The following is a 17,873-nucleotide window of genomic DNA, read 5'->3' on the forward strand; positions in this document are numbered from 1 at the left end:
TGGCAGTCGAGAAAACCTCGGAAAGCAAAGGGGAGGATATGGTAGATCATTGAAACAGATTAAGAATTTGGAAAGAAAGAAAGAAAGTGAAGAAAAAATGCCCGCCAGGTGGGTTCCGAACCCACGACCTCCAGAATACCGGTCTGGTGCGATAACCACTACGCTACCGGCGGGGCGGTTTTCCCATTCACTTTCTGGGGTATTTATGTTAGGTATGTTTGTTTCCTGTGCTTGGGGGTGGTAGCCAGCGCCATTCGGACTAATCGGGGTGAAGGGGACCTTCTTTTTAACCCCCGGGTCGTGACTCGAGTGTCTACGACATGTCCAGAGTGGACGACCATCTTTGAACACTCTTAAGCTCCCTTTGGCAACAAGACTGCCAGAACAGAGGCCCTCGCTATGCATGTAGCGAATCAGAATAGGAAATGAGGGGCTCGTTGAAAATAACACAGAAATAAGGTTTGGCAGTCGAGAAAACCTCGGAAAGCAAAGGGGAGGATGTGGTAGATCATTGAAACAGATTAAGAATTTGGAAAGAAAGAAAGAAAGTGAAGAAAAAATGCCCGCCAGGTGGGATCCGAACCCACGACCTCCAGAATACCGGTCTGGTGCGATAACCGAATGGTTATCGCTGGCTACCACCCCCAAGCACAGGAAACAAACATACCTAACATAAATACCCCAGAAAGTGAATGGGAAAATCGCCCCGCCGGTAGCGTAGTGGTTATCGCACCAGACCGGTATTCTGGAGGTCGTGGGTTCGGATCCCACCTGGCGGGCATTTTTTCTTCACTTTCTTTCTTTCTTTCCAAATTCTTAATCTGTTTCAATGATCTACCACATCCTCCCCTTTGCTTTCCGAGGTTTTCTCGACTGCCAACCCTTATTTCTGTGTTATTTTCAACGAGCCCCTCATTTCCTATTCTGATTCGCTACATGCATAGCGAGGGCCTCTGTTCTGGCAGTCTTGTTGCCAAAGGGAGCTTAAGAGGGTTCAAAGCTGGTCGACCACTCTGGACATGTCGTAGACACTCGAGTCACGACCCGGGGGTTAAAAAGAAGGTCCCCTTCACCCCGATTAGTCCGAATGGCGCTGGCTACCACCCCCAAGCACAGGAAACAAACATACCTAACATAAATACCCCAGAAAGTGAATGGGAAAATCGCCCCGCCGGTAGCGTAGTGGTTATCGCACCAGACCGGTATTCTGGAGGTCGTGGGTTCGGATACCACCTGGCGGGCATTTTTTCTTCACTTTCTTTCTTTCTTTCCAAATTCTTAATCTGTTTCAATGATCTACCACATCCTCCCCTTTGCTTTCCGAGGTTTTCTCGACTGCCAACCCTTATTTCTGTGTTATATATATATATATATATATATATATACAGAGGTGTGTGTGTGGGGGGAAGGCAGAGAGAGAGCGAGAATTTCGGTCAAGGTACCAGCCTCATTCTGGTGTGTAGCTTATGTGTATTCTGTTTGATAGAAAAAATGAAACAATGATAGGCCAAGAACCAAAAGCTGCAATGCACCGGATTTACTATGTCTTCGCCCCTGTGTTTGGCACCGGGCACATATCCATATATATCCACGAAAATTTGGCTGGTATGCCGTTTCAGGATGCCAGTGGGGTCCTTTAGATGATTAAGGCGCCGGGAGGGCAGCACACATGTCGACTGCAGCGCCCTCTCGATATACTGGCCATTTTTGATGCTGAGAGAGTATAATAACTAAATTGGTTTTGTGATAGGTTTTCCTGGCATCATTATTTGTTGTCATCTTTTTCGGGTCTCAATAAACCAAGTTGGGAATTTTTAAATTGTGAACAGTGTTGTTGACGGCTCTGATCGTGGGAGAGGTTTTGCACTTGTTTTTCTTCCCGTTACAGTGGGTAGTGACTGAGCGGTAACGTCTAGTCCGGTTTAGTAAAAATCAAGGCCTTGATTTCAACTAAATCGGAATAAACGTTACCGCTCGCTCACTACCCAGGATCACTGTAATACGAGGGAAAAATAGTTCGCCATCCCGCTTTGCGAATGTGGATGTCCAGGAAAGCTGCTGTAAAGTGATGGAGGCGGGCATGAAATTCCTCTCATCGTCTCGGCGGGCTTGTCGGTGGCGCCCGGCTAGTGTCACTACATAAGGGTGCAAGTATCGGCAATCTTTTCTCTTATTGTTCTCTGCCGCCGCCATGATCAGTGGTCAGTTCGCCTTACGTCATATTTTTTTACACTTCGCTTGTATTCCCTATCTTCGGCGGTGCGCTACTGATGTCATTCCGAATGAGAATCAAAGATAACGCGTGTAACAGCATTTCAGCAGCAGAAGTGTGTCCAAAGATGCGGCAAATGATGGGTCCTGCCTTGCTGAATGCATGCGCTCGGCGTCTTGGGCGAGAACTGTTTTCTTTAGTGACACTAGTCCTGTCTAGAGAGAGAGAGAGAGAAAACTTTAATGAATACTGAAGAGGTTAGCCCCACAAACGGCGGGGCTTGCTACTTCAGATGGGGGTGAACATAGCGAGGTGAAAAAAAAAAAAAAAAGAGGGGGAGAAGTGCGCACCAACAATGAATAAGAGGGAGAAGAAAATAAAATCAGTTCGGGACGTAGAAAAAATTACAGCACTAGGAGAAAAATCTCAGGATCCCAAGTTTAAAGAACATCGGTTAGTGCCGTGTCAGACAGAAAAGTTAAGAGAGCCTTTGTCCCTCGCGCCGCGTCAGCGTGATTTTGCCACGGACCAAGAAAGTGACGCAGCTCTAGAGAGTGTCCTCGTAGCAGTCGCACTAAAGTTCTTTTAGCTGTTTCGCGTTGAGTTGTCGATAATCTGCAAACATAATCTGCACCAGAAGCACGTTGTGGGGGAGGGGGGGGGGGCGCCCCATTGTTCACAGGCGCCCAGCATCTATAATGCTGTTTCGATACTGGTTTTGTGGTTTTTTTGAACGAATTCTAAGCTCTATGCTGTATGCCTGATGAGCCTGACGCATGCGCTCGGGCGCATGCGTCATTAAGCTTTTTTGCGTCATTTTCTGCGTCATTTGGTCATTGTTGCGTCATTCTCTGCAAACTAATTAAGCCTTGCGGCTTGGCATTTTCGATTGATTGATTGTGGGGTTTAACGCGCCGACGCTTCACAGGCGATGAGGCGCGCAGTAGTGGAAGGCTCCAAATTATTTTCGACCAGCTGGACATCTTTAACATGCGGGCCCTGGCGTTTTTGCGTAAGCGGATCGTTTTTTCCCACGGCGATGAAAGAGGCATACGTGGTTTCGCTGTAAAAACCTCTTCCTTTGATCGTCTGCTCACCACAGAGTGCAGACCACCACATCTAAGAGCGGCGTGCAATAAGACGACGCTAATTTTTCAGTTTTAATTGCTAAAAAAAATCATTCTGGCAAGAAAAAGTGACGAAATAAACATTTTTACAATAGAAAGTTATCAGAACAGCAGTTTATATCTCAAAAATTTCCTCAACGACAAACACGGTGACAGGGCTCTGCGGTATACCGGTGTGCTGTTTTTCGCACATTTTCATCACAGCGACGAAACTACGTTCTAATGCGAAAGTTGCCCAGGCAGCAGACTAGACAAACTTCTAAGAACTATAAGCGATGGCTGCGCCGCCTGCCGCCACTTCACCGCGGCGTCTACGGTAGCTGCGCTGCGCAGCTGATAGAGGCTCATGCAGTGTTTTGGTTCTTTTTCGCTTCTTTTTGTCTTTCCGCGCCCTCAACAACGTGTTATGGTGATGACTGTAAGCAAACAGTACGTTTGCTTACCAGCCGCGGGCCGGTAAGCGGCCGGACTTCCGCGGCAGGAGTCGCCAGCCGCGGGCCGGCGACTCCCGCGGCTGCTTCCGAAATGGGCCGTTAGGGGGATTTCAGTGGCCCCTTTACAGGCAACGCTCGAGGCGTATAGTAAGGCCACGCCACCCCTTCATTCATTCCCGAAGCGATAGCTCGCGGTCAGCTTTCGGAGCATTTTAACGAATCCTTTGTTCCTAAGTGAAGACAGCGCAGCGGTTCACCATATCCACATGTGCACTTGTCTGACAAATGCGGGCAGCGAACCACAACATTTCAATGAAATTACGGCGCTTAGCATACGATTGACCCAAAAGTGCGGTATGTGATGCGGCCCCACGCAATGCAACCGTGAAGTTCTGCATTACGGAGTGGAGGAGCGCAGATCACATTTCTGATTCAAAATGCATGCACGTTGCTGTTATTTGCCGAGTTCGCTTTGTTGCCGGCATGAATTGCTCACTGCATTGCATTGTGGTCAAGCTGAAGCACGAGATGACCTTGTGCCGATAATGCCGCCTTTGTTTATGTCGCAGAACCTGGGTGATGTCCCCCCTCCCCATCCCTAATTTAAATAAAGAAAGGTGTTACCTTGAAAGCATTCGTAAAAAAATTTATAATATAGCGTGCTTTATTCTTTACCGGGATACGAACGCTATGAACTTAGCAGAGGGCACAACACCTACACAACCGGGGTGTATTTGTTGCTGCAGTGTGAGGCTCAGAGTAATGAAAGCCATTGACATTTATGTCTCGGTTTCGATATTGAAGGAACCAAAACAGGAAAGAGGACTGGAGAAAGCTGTGAGCAGAGTCAGTGGATTTGAAACCTGGAACAACAATGACGTTTTTGTTTGGATGGCGAAGACCAAGCCCCTTTTGTGTACAACACATTTCATCCCTTAGAACTCACCTTGAGAGATCAAGCCAGGACGAAGTTCTTTCAAGCGCCGGAGTCAGAAGTTATATTGCTTCTTTCCGTACCAGGGACTGAACACTTATTGCTTTCGGGTAAATAGTAAACATCCGTAATAGTTTTTTGAGAACGTCGCTTTTGTGATATTGGTCCCTCATAAATCATCGCGAAATAAAAGGGCACTGGCCTTAATGCGGCGGGATTTCCTTGGGCACCGGGTCTTTATTTTCGTTCGATTATTGGCTTTGGACAAGATTGATTCAGATAGAGCCCTGCGGTGAAATTTGGCAGCCTTTATTTTGACCGCAGATGTTCGAAAGCGATACGGACCATGAGGCGAACGTAGGCTGGTTCGTACAAACCTGTGAGTGTTGTCAGCCATAATAAAAGAAATCGCGCAAAATGTGTGCCACCAAGCGTTGGTGAACATTTGCCGAGAAAGAAATACGCTCCTCTTCCTTGCGACCACTCTCTTTTACCAATTGTTTACGCCTACGGACAAGGTAGAACAATGTAGCGGTGTTGGCTCTCTAAGCGTAACACACGCCATGAGATGACGTACTGCAAAACGCTCTTCTCGCGCTGAGTATGGCATCCTCGGGCTGGTTATTCCCAGGGTCTTAAGTTCCAGCAGAACGTAATGCCGCCATAATTCTCAGAATTATGTCATTCACAGATAAACACATGATTTATTGTGTCCCTTCAATGAACCTCTCACTGATTATGTTGCAAAAGGACGTCTTCCAAAGAAATAGGAGGCACTGACATCATGGCTGTGGAACTCGCACGAGTGTAATTCGATTCTCCTTGTGGGTTCCGCTCTTAAATTATAAAACCCGTCCCTCCAGAATGTTATAAGCTTAGTCAATTTTGAAAGAAAGTGGTTGGAGTGAGACTGCAACCTTTGAATTATGTATCGCGCTCTACGTTGATGTAATGCGCTCAGCGCAGATCATCGACTATTGCCGCAGATAGAGAATGAAAGAGGGGTTTGGTAAGACTTCTGTAGATTTTATATTATGAGCGGAACTCTTTCATATCCTTCGGAGGTTGTTGAAAATGTTTGAACGAGCATACTTTAGACCTCTTCACAAAGGAGGGGATCGTAGCAAAATAGAAAACTATAGGCCGATACCTATTCGGTCTTGCCTCGCCAAGATGCTCGAAAAATACCTGTTTCGAATTATGACAGACTTTTTAGACACTCGCAATGTTATTTCACCTCACCAATACGGGTTTGTTCAAGAGATTCTTGCACTAGAGATTCTTCCTTCCCTATCCCCTAGCTCCATAAAAACTCATCAATGCTGATGTCTAAGGCAAGAGACATCCTTGAAGAACTCTTGCCCAGAAAACTAGCACTTCGAAATTTGAATTCTAGACCCGTCAATCCTCAAGTTTCCCCCCAGTCTCTCTAGAACTTTTCTTTGATCCATTTGGCGCAAATGGCCTGCATGTGGCCGTAGTTGCACGTACTTTTAAAATAGTACAGCGCGATCACTTGGAAGGACTCTCACGAACAACAAAATAAAAATACACCCAGATGTTTATTTTTGCAAAATAGGGTAGTTTGATTGGTACAACCAAACTAATTAACAGCGATCCCCTCCTTATTCACCCTGTTGTCTTTAGTTTTACCATAACGGCCTGCATGGTAAACACCAGCAAGAGATTATATCGCTAGCTCGGTGCCTTCTTGTGTCATTCCTGGCATCGCCAGCATTCTGCCTGAGGAACTCAAGCTGTTTTTCTAGACCGCCTTAAATCAGCTCTCATGCAGAGAAAATCATCTCTACGACAATAACTGCGTCTACAGCATGAACACTCCCGCCAGAAGAATTTCAGTAACGATCGGGAAGTAATTGCCAAATGCACCAAAATAACAGGGAAATCCTTTTGACGACCACTTAAATTAACCTTGGCTGAATTTCGCCACCAGTCTATTTATGTCAGTGAACTGTCAACTTTTTTGTTGTAGTGCACAAGCGCGCATAGTTACAATTAAACATCGCAAGTTCCCACGATAGCAACCGGAAACACGAGCCAAGAATGGCAGACCTTGAATTTTGCCGGGTAAGGTACTCGCCATTCGTGCTGTTGACGTCTTGTCGCAAGTGCCTCAAATGGACTCAGAAGTGGACAATTTTTGCTAGTTTAACAATGCGGCAACCTCCTGTGCACACAGTCCTCACTTCAGACATAGAACGAGTTTTTTTTAAATAAAAACGGCCTTTTCTCCGGGTCACACGGCTTGAAAAAAATTAGCGCTCCTGCGCCGTTATTTCGTCAAGGAAACAGTTGCACACCGCGTACTATTTCGTACGCTTAAATGACGCTGTTGCTCGTTCGCGAAGGTCTCCTTTTGTAACGTCTAAAAGTAAAACAGAGCTATGAAGGCGTGATGGCTGAACTAATCTTATTATCCGAGGAGAAACAGCTTTAGGTGGAAGAAGAGCACATGAAGGAACGACGTGGCCTGGGAGCGAGTTTGTCATTTTTACCCGTGCACTTCTAAGGCTAATGTCTTTGATGGATTTTGTCTTTTTGGTAATTCGTTTCACTGCGCCTATGTGTGAGAGGGTATTGAGGGCTGTATGCTTCTCTAGCCTGATGCCCTTCAACATCATTTATTCTATTCGTTCGTTTGGTAGCGGATCAAAATGACATTCCCATTTTAAGTGCAATGCACTTCTTAAGCGACCCTGAACCTGCGTCCACCGGCGATGTCCGCGCATGTGGAGATGGGCGCCCGCAGCCTGGCCGCTGACATGGCACATACCCACGTGGGGGATTGGCCAGGAATCTCCTTGTCTTCCTTGGCAACGGGGGGAGATGGGCGCGCGCTGCCTGGCCGCTGACATGGCACATACCCACGTGGGGGATTGGCCAAGAATTGGGCGTGAGATGGGCTAATGCACCTGCTTAAAGGAGTACTGACATGAAATTTCAAAGCTGAGATCCGCTCTAGCAATCAAGTACAACGACAACACAAATAGGTGTCTGTGAATAAATGCTGCCTTCTTTCTTTGTAGTTGTGTGTGTGTGTGTGTGATCTCTCTTTCGCGAACATTACCGAACCGCGCAAATTAAACTCGTGCATTCGCACTTTCACATTCTTCCCCTCGGGGAAATGCGGGGAATTTTTTTGGGCATATGTATACAAAACGCCGGAATAACTCAGAATATATGTATATATATATATATATATATATATATATAGTAAGGAAATGAGGGGCTCGTTGAGGAAATACAGAAAGATAGGTCAGCAGTCTACAATGCCAAAGGAGGCATAGGGGTGTGGTTAGGCTCTTTTCCTTATCACTACGGTTAATTAAGTAAACATTTTTTTAATTATACAGAAGAAAGAAAGAAAGAAAAACACGCGCCCAGAGTGGGGACCGAACCCACGCCTTTCGATTACATGTCGAATGCCTTACCAATTCGGCTATCTGGGCGACTGGGCGACTGGGCGCCCAGATAGCCGAATTGGTAAGGCATTCGACATGTAATCGAAAGGCGTGGGTTCGGTCCCCACTCTGGGCGCGTGTTTTTCTTTCTTTCTTTCTTCTGTATAATTAAAAAAATGTTTACTTAATTAACCGTAGTGATAAGGAAAAGAGCCTAACCACACCCCTATGCCTCCTTTGGCATTGTAGACTGCTGACCTATCTTTCTGTATATATATATATATATATATATATATACATATATAGGAAAAGAAAACTTTGAACAAGGTAAAAACCACGATTGTTGCCACTAACGCTTCAGCAAAGAGACTTGCCTTCGTCAGGGCAAACCCTCCCCTGGCTTGCATGCTCTATTTAGGGGTAGGTCCCCAGGTGAGAAGTGAGAAGAGAGAAGGAAGTGGATTTGAGAAAACTGATTGGTTTGGGAATACGTAGGGGAGATATTGAGAAGGAAAGAAGGTTGTATACTTTGAGTTTGCTCTACCGTATTCCAAGTTTTATTGCTGCCTATATATATATATATATATATATATATATATATATATATATATATATATATATATTAGGTAAGTAGAGACAGAGAAGCATCAGAAATACATTAAAAATAAAAATAAAAGTTTACTGACGTTTTAGGAAGAGGACTTCCTTTCTTCCTCTGAAGAAAGGAAGTCCTCTTCCTAAAACGTCAATAAATATATATATATATATATATATATATATATATATATATATTCTAAGACAACCCCCGAAGCAAAAAGGTCCTCCTTTCGAAACTTTTGGGCATTAAATGACAAACGCTAACGTCTCCCTCACTATGCTGTACGCTGAACTGGCCCATTCAACAAGATACCCGACCTAGATATATATATATATATATATATATATATATATATATATATATATATATATATATATATATATATATATATTCTAACAAAACAGTTTATTTGTTGACGTTTCGTTCGGATGCTGACCTTTATCAAGACAACCTTTCGTATTTCCTTGCACGCATTTATAAGCCCGTCGTCCAACGACGCCGAAAAAAAGAGGGGGGGGGGGGGGGGGGAATTTGGGGAGAAAAGCAACAACAAACACAAACTCTCGGCTAGTCGAGGTAAAGGTTTCCAAAAACGAGAAAGAGAAAAAAAAAAGAAAACAAAAACAAACCTAAACATGCAGAGGAGAGAGAAGAGTACACAACTCTTTCAAAACGCTGTCCTCTATCGTTCGTCAGCTTGTAGAAAGAGTGACAGGGACTACCCGCTTCAAAAGGGCGTCGCTCTGCTCAAGAAGGGAAAGCGGAAAGCAGTAACAGGGAGGCTCTCACACAATTAGTGGGGTGCACAGAATTTCAATGGTCACTGACATTACGGGAAGAGTTTACAGGAGGCGGTCGCAGCCGCACACATGTTTCAGTGACGCCAACCCTACAAATAAATAGGAAGGCTCGTTAAGAGTGCAGGTACGATCTCCGCACTGTGGCTTTCAAAACATGCACAATTTCGGCGACCAGCAGGACGGGCGGGCGGCATTCATCATTCTTAGGTCTCAGACCTAAGAATGATGAATGCAGGAGTAGGAGAGCACCTGTAGTCATGACGCCCTGTTCTGTATTGGTCGTTAATTTTTGTACATCCGTTGCGGTTATGGGGATGTAATACGTTAATATACTGAATAAAAAGTTTTCTGAATATACCGGATACTGGATTCTAATCAATTGAATACTCTTTTCGGAATAAAATTTATCTGCTCGAGGTATCGCATACTCGTAGTCTTTCGTAGCCCCCGCCGTCATCGATTTCGCACTTTTTCCTTCGTGAATCAACACGGACTCGCCCGAATTTCCATCGCGCTGGAAAATGCGTTCTTATTATACGTGAGCAACGCATGCAACATATTGCATGACGTGTCTGAAAGCTCTCAGGCAGATAGTTGCTCAAAAGTCGTCGGCATCTTCGGCAATGCAAATTTTCGTCACCCCGGCGATAAAGACGCGAATTCCAGGGTCTATACGATCCACGAATGCTGCGCTTGGTTTGATTCGTCGCCGTTCAGCTGAATTGCCAATCTCTGCGAGCAGCGATTAAACTCGGCGAGCGACCGATCCAGGCATGCAAAATTTCAAGGTCGTTCCTCCCTGCAAAAGTGAACGCCCAACGGAGCTGCAAATGTCCTGGTAAGAAAACCTGCGATAAAATTCTTATTGCATCACTCATTGGCACTTCGTAACAACGGTCTCAATGGCTTTGCGGTCGCTGCGATATACGCGCATGCGTATTCTAACCAGCTAAAATAAGGTTACGTACAAACGTGCCTGTAAATTTGCAGAAAAGCTGACACCTTACTCTACTATATTTGGGCTGAAGAACTACACTGTTGCCACAAAACGCAATAATAGCCTCTTTGCGAACACAGTAACGCAGGTTTAAGAGTCGGAAGGGTTCGGAACTTGAGCGCTGGCGCACCTCTCGGCGACAGTTGAGCCGGAGGTAACAGAAAGAATACCAGTTTTTCTCCCGAGCTCAAGACAGGTTTCCTCACGGCACGAGGATGAACAGCAGCCGGCGGCTTCGCCGAGCGAGCGAGGTATAAGCCACCACCACTGAGTTCATACAAGGCCATTAAGCTACGTCACCACCACAAATGAATCTCGTGTCGTTGTGCGGGCACACGGACTGCCGAGTTAAAGACGTCTAAGGTGTTACACAAACCAATCGCTCGGCGGTTAGCGCACAATGCAGAGGCATTCCCTCAGCGTCATCCCTCCGGTACGAGGGGGCGAGAGGATTACCCGCGCAGTCAGACTCGAACACGGCCAGAAAAGGCTTAGGAGGGGAGAGGCGGCGCTCGCGAAGAGACGCTGGGGTGGAGAGGGGGTGCAACGAGAGTTTCGGATTGTTCTTCTCTCGCGCCACCGCCGTAATTACTGTAACAGCAACAGCGTCCCGTGGATACATGCGCTGCACGTAGCCTTTTGGGAACGGCGTGGCCAGGAAGAGATTTGCGAGGCCTTGGAGAGGAAACCCGCCCGGTATGGGATCACGAGCAGGGCTGGGCTGCGAGTGACGCTCCCGGTCCCACCTTAGGTCTTCACAGCTGCCCCAAAGGCTCGCCCAAGATGAGAGGATCTTTAGCCCGGGATCTTCATCTTCCCATCGGTGCTTTGTCTTACTTCGCTACGATGAAGCGCGACTGACGCTATATATATACACCTCACTACCGGGAACAAATGCGCGAGGGTGGGTTTTTTTTTTTTACTTTCACTTAGTCCGGGAGCCAGGTGAAATGGAGGAACTGGCGGGCAGCAGACAGCCGACCGGATCAGACTGAGAAATCACCTCTCTCCAGCGACGGAAATAACGCGCAAAACGGGAATCCGCGGGAACTTTCGAGAAGGGACACGTGGACGTAGTCTCACACGCACGCAAGCACGAACGCGTACACCTGGCAAAGAACACCCACGCACATACCTTTCAAAAACAATGTAATGCATTTTTCGGCAGCAACAGGGCGATTAAGTGGAATAAATGCGTTGACAGGATTTTTTTAAACGAAGCTTTTAATGCATCGCTGACGGCGTAGTTCGTGGCGCAGAACGCACTATAGAAAAGCCAATTTTACGCAATGGGTTTTACTAAAAGAAACGCGTCCCGCAGTTGGAATCGAACCTCCGTCCATCGCTTTATGAAGCCGACGTCTATATCATTAGGGCATTCCGACACAGTGAAAAGTGTTTGGATTTTGGCCTTTGACTTTGGCTCAGGTTTCATGACAGCAAGCTTTGCGTTTTAACAATCTTTTTCTCAAGAAATGGGGTTTGAATTTTGAACAATAAATTGGCATGATTACGATGCAAGAAGACAGGGAGTGCAGTGTAGAAGAGATTTTTCATACCAGGACAATATTATAATTAAGTAATTCATGACACTTCAGGATACATGTTCGAATAGGAGTGTGGAGGGTGGCTAAGTGGCAAGTGCCTAGTACCGAGTGCTTTATACTCTACCGCCTGCAGTTTTACAGTTTTGGCATGTGCTCCAAAGCTTCAACAATTAGGCAGTCGAATATTGCGTTTTATTTTAACATGAGCGGTTGCAATTAGCTTTCTTGGTGTCTACGTCTACCACTCAAAGTTTCTGTTCCAAAGTATGCACGAAGCCTAATCTAGACACTTTTATCACCGCTGAAAAGTCTCAACAATAGCACTTTAGGGGTTTTGACGATAACTTAGTATTTGATTTTCTAAGTTCACCAGTCTTACGCATAATTTCCTGAGGTGTCAACTGTAACTTAATACGCTCGATGTAGAATATGCATACGCGCTGATACGCTATGGGTACAAATACACAGAGGCCCTACTGGCTCCTAAATTATAAGCAGTTATTTTAATTCCCTGAAATCCCGTTTTAATACCGGATGAAATCGCGTAAACCTAATTCGCAGTTGGTTTAGGGCTTTGGAGGTATGTTGTGGCGGATTTTTCCCGAGGCTTCTCAAACTATTTATTCAATATTCGGAGCTAAAGTGAGTCTGAAGCTCCGGGCTCAACTAATCATCAGATCACCTACCCGCCAGGTTCTCATCTTGGGCGCACCGTTTCACGAGAACGGAGGTGCCGACGCATGGCTTAAACAGCTCGCGCCCACATGGATGAAGATCCTTAACCTCATTAAGAGGATTTCCCATCGCAGTGGGGGTGCGGTACGAAGGTCGCCCGCATGTCAGTAGTAGCACTTCTAACTTGTCGTGCCTACTCCACTCCGGAGCCTAGTTTTTTCACCTCACTCCAGCACAAAGCAAACAAGTCGAGGTGTTACACAGAGCATCCATGCTTGTTATTACGGGCCTTCCCCGGCACGCGCGAATAGAAGAGCCCCTTGTTTCTCTCCTCTTCCGGCAATAGCTGCGTCTATCGAAGAGCGCAGGCGCTATTACTCAAGGCGCCGCACATGGAATCTCTCTGGTCAGCGTCTATTATTGCTGGACTGACCCGTGCACCATATACCGACCTGCCAAACATTCCTCCAAAGATTCCACCGTGATAGGATGAAAATGTCTGTCGTTCCAATTCTACAACCAGAAAGCTTGCCAAAGCGTCCCACGCCTTCCACCGATCCGCTTGCGCTACCCGTGCCGATGCCGATGCTGGGGCCATTTTTACAGACGCCTCCTAGGGTTGTACCACTCACCGCGCAGGCATTACTTTTATCACCCCCAACGTGACATGCGTCGTCACCTGGTGCTCCAGTATACGATCATCAGGAATGCCCCACGTCTTGTGAACTGAAGTTGTGCGCCATTCATATAGCCCTGGACTATTTATTGCAGCAAGTGCCTCAAGGCACCTTCCCCATGGGGAGTGCCTCACCATTTACGTAGATTCCCTTCAGGCCACCTTGACCGTGGGACCCTGATTCCCTTCAGGCCAACCTAATGGCCACCCTGACCGTGGCAAAGCGGCCCCGTTCACGTGTACGCGTCTTCCTCCGTCCGCTCCGTCTTGGGAGAGGAAAAAAGTGCGCGAAGTTTGAGACGGCGGCGTTTTTCCCCATGATTGGTGGGATTCGAGATGTCGCTCTTACCAATCAGATGTGCTGTCCGGCTTACAATGGACACGAGGGATTATACTCCTGGGGATACCAGCCAGCGGCAGACTTTGGGTTCAGAGCAGCGAGCCTCCGTGCTTGGTGCACGTAAACCTTTCCGTCTAGGGCGCAACCCAGAGTCGATCGCTAAGGTATGGCACCTAGGGCGTAACTCGGAGGGTCCATCGCTAAGACAGCCATGCTTAACCAACTGTGTAATCAACTTTTTGTAACCAATTCTTGTAAATAGCCGTAAATACAGTTTTTGTTCGTCATCATCTCTTCCTCCCGTCATCGTCTTCTCATCTCTTCTGCTTCACCGCCAACGCCGCCGAATTCTTCAAGCGAAGGGTCCCTTCGCTACCGAAAACGAACCTGAAAACCTACCAACAAAGGTTTTAACTGACGCCCAGCCCAAATCTCCTTGCACTGCTTCGTTACCTGTTTTACCATGTGCTTCTAAGGCCACACGGCCTACCGGTCTCTGGTTCACTTCAAAGCATGAAAGAGCGTGTGATATTAAGCAGAGTACTGCATTAGCAAATGTGAGGCATGGAACCGTTGCTCCTTTCGACATTCCTCCCACTACTTCAGATTTGATATACACCCACAGAGATATATGCTTCCTTGTAGCGGCGTTGCACTTTCCTTTATTCTTAAGTTGTTCCTCGTGAGTTTTTAAGTATCTGTCCCCTTGGTTGGTTTATCTACGCCTCCAAATATTTATATTCCTTGAGTCGGGGTAATTCGCTATGCTGAATCGACACTGAGTCAGTGCTGGTTGTTTGAAAACCATTATTCCCGATTTTTAAGCGCTAAACCTTAACCTGAAGTCTGTGGATTCCTGGCCACTACTATTTTTGAGCTGTTGCATATCGCTCTGGTTATCAGCTAAAAGAAGAATGCCGTCTGCGTATAACAATCCCGGAATACACTGTTGTTCCCCTCCGCCTTGCCGCATATGGGCTAAGTTCAACCATAATTTCCTTTTTTCCAATGTCTTTTCTAACCCAACTATGTAAAGCATGAACAGTATTGGGCTCAAAGGGCATCCCTGTTTCAGTGCTCGATTGGTGTTGACCTGCTATGCACATTTCTGCCCTTACCATGTCAGTGGCACTGTATTATCATTATCGATTACTAGAACGAACTGTATTAATTTTTCATCTAAGCCATGGAGTTTAAGCACCCTGCACAGCAGATATCTATTTACGTTGTCCTATGCCCCTTTAATGTCCAAGCACGCATCCAATGATAGTATATTCTACACTTTCGCAATTTCAGTGCACTGTGTTATCGCGAACAAATTATCATCCAAGTGCCTGCCTTGCCTAAATTCATTCTGCAGTTCCCGAAGAATTTCATTTTCTTCCATTCATGCTTCAATGTCTGATTTTATCGCCTGGAATACGAATCTAGAACCCACTGACGTTATTCAGAGTGGTCTGTATGAATCAATACTGGGTTTATTTCCTCTGTCTTTATGTAGTAAATTTATCATGCGTTCTAGCCAGTCCTCCTGCATTTGTTTGGTTTGTATCACCTTACCTATTGCCCTCATAAAGGATGCCTTACTTTTTGGTCCAAGCAGGTTTATCAGTTGCATTGGTATTCCGTCCGGGCCCACTGCTCTTTGGGGGGAACCTTTTGCACTGCTTTTTTTGCGATCAAGGCTGCTCAAATTTATTTCCCTTCCCGCTGTCTTTTGTGACGCTGTTGTTCTCGATGCAGGCTTCACTTCCTCTATTTCCCTAAACTTCTCACTCATCACTTAATGAATATGCGCCAGCGCGTGCTCTCCTTCTAAATGTTTCCGCTACTGTTTTGGATTGCATCGGGAAAGACTTCATTGAAAAAAGATCATGCCTTAGACAGGAGCGGAGTTACGGCGCCGCCTCAACGAGGCCTAATGTCGCATCTCCTTTTGCAGCCGTACTCAGCTGCGAAAGGAGATGAGCTGAGTTGGTTGCTCCTGCGTGGAACCCGTGACTTTCAAGCGCGGTGAAAATCTCCTGAATTTTCATATGGATATCGTTCTTTACGCTTAGTGATTTTACGCGGTTCCAAAACTTCTTGGACGCACACTTTTGCCCTTGCGTATTTCGGCCACCCTTTGTGCGGCAGGCTTGACGGCCTTTCCACCGAGCGGCCGTGCCAGTATACACGACCGGAAAGAGGTGGCAGCGGCGGAGAGAGGTATAAAGTGGGGCTGTACACACACTCCCTCCGTAGATTACCATTATTCACGGCGAACACACAATGCGGAAAAGCCAGCCTCCAAACACCGACCTTTTACACATCTACTAAAGTTGGCTTCACCTCTAAAATTAAATGCATTGCTGGGAAGCAATGCATTTCACCTGAATGCAAATAGCCTGAATGAAATTATCCTGAAGTGAAGGTAACTGTCTTTAAAACCCTCATAAGACCAGCCCTAGAAAATGCAGATATCATTTGGGACCAACATCAGCAATATCTAATAAACAAAATCGAACGAATTGATTACTCAGTAGCTGGTTTCTTTTCTCAGAATATGCAAGACACACTAGCGTCACAAATTTCAAAAAACAAAGCCGAACTTCCCTCATTGGCACACCGAAGAATAATATCTAAACTGAAATTTGTATATCTTTTGTACCACGGCCACTTTAAAATCCCACGAGATTATCTCCATGAACCCGTTAAACACTCTTCTCGAACAAACACAACAAATTGATTCGACAACCCATTAGCCGCAACAATACCCACAGACATTTTGTTTTTCCATTTATTACTCGAACCAATTACCGGAAAGTGCACTCAAGTGCGAAACCGTGCAATCATTTGTCGATCGGATTCAAATATCGAATTTTGTATGAATGTGATATTCACTTTGGTATTGACAGTGGTATTTACTTGTGGTATTTACTCATGGGTGTGGTTTTCACTTCTGGAGAGAAGACACCCAGCTGTTAAGTTGTCGACTGCCTTACATATATTTTATTTTCCTTTGCACCTAATATTGTCGCGGCTGTTTGTTTGTTTTTGCTTCTGAGACCGTACTGTGTGTACTATTTCAGTGTATTTCTTGTACCACTCCTGCTTGGACTGCCAAGGTCTGCAGTATATTAAATTCTGCAGACCTATATTAAATAAATAATATATTAAATAAATAAATAAGTCATTTTCGCAGAGACAATATGAGACATGTTATATCAAAATATACACGCTGTGATTCGTTTTCTTTTTTTTATGAATTTTTTCATACGCTGAACACAGGCTCTGAGTATACTTGCGCGCACAGCAGATTGTTGTAAGCAAATACTCGCAACCCCCGCGTTAAGGAGTCCCGCGTTCCTTCTTGCAGATTGGTAACAAATGGCTCGGGCGCAGTGCGTCGCCGTTGTTCTGGCCATCGCCTTGACCGTTGTAGGTGTGGAGGCCAACTACTGGGAAAGACCTGGCTGCCACAAAGTCGGTAAGTGCAACTCAGAAGAGATTTGGCATTCCTTTTTCCCTGGCTGAAGGGTTTGTTTTACTCCGCCTAAAGTCATGAAGTTAATGCTCCACGGAAACGCACCCTGAAACCTAGAATGTCCGGTAATGGCAACTGCATCTGTTTTCGTGGATTATCGCGGAAATGAGAGGTGAAGTACTAGGAAAGCCGTTAAATATAAAAAGTAGTCCCTGATTGATTGGTTATGGCTTTAACGCACCGACGCGCCACAGGGGATGAGGCGTGCCGTAGTGGGGCGCTCCGAGTTAATTTTTACTACCTGGGGATCTCTAACTTAAAGATACTTTAACTTGGAGTTTTCGTTGGTTACTGCGAGTGTTGGTTACGGTCTAAAACCTGGTTACTGGTGGAAGCAAACAGAACACAAGAAGAGGGACACGGACCAGCACCTCCTCTTGTGTTCTGTTTACTTGCGCTAATAACCAGGTTTTATGATCCCTCGGATGGTTTAGGCCGGTCAGAATAGATTGGTGCAAAACGGTACGCGCGAAATATGGCAAACCACGTGTGCCATATTCGCGTTTCTTACTTAATTTCACCGTTACTTCCGTTCGTTCCATCGTTTCTTTCTTTCTTGTTCTGTTAGTATTTTCTTCCTTTCTT

The 17,873-nt window shown here is 45.9% G+C and overlaps 1 protein-coding gene across 2 annotated transcripts in view; it reads left to right on the forward strand.

The window, feature by feature from the left end:
- Positions 1–17,873, forward strand: part of Gpa2 (Glycoprotein hormone alpha 2) — an 89,393-nt gene that overhangs the window by 28,688 nt on the left and 42,832 nt on the right. The window contains exon 2 of one of the 2 annotated variants that reach the window (XM_077674628.1): positions 17,121–17,231. In XM_077674628.1, the coding sequence (XP_077530754.1) occupies positions 17,132–17,231 (100 nt within the window). In that variant the 5' untranslated portion in view covers positions 17,121–17,131. Of the gene's footprint in view, positions 1–17,120; positions 17,232–17,873 lie in introns of those variants that run through there. The other variant, XM_077674629.1, reaches the window with a different exon arrangement.

The sequence above is a fragment of the Haemaphysalis longicornis genome, unplaced genomic scaffold, assembly GCF_048455015.1.
Source record: "Haemaphysalis longicornis isolate Haplotype H1 unplaced genomic scaffold, Haemaphysalis longicornis Haplotype H1 scaffold_6, whole genome shotgun sequence".
Classification (NCBI taxonomy): Eukaryota; Metazoa; Arthropoda; class Arachnida; order Ixodida; family Ixodidae; genus Haemaphysalis; species Haemaphysalis longicornis.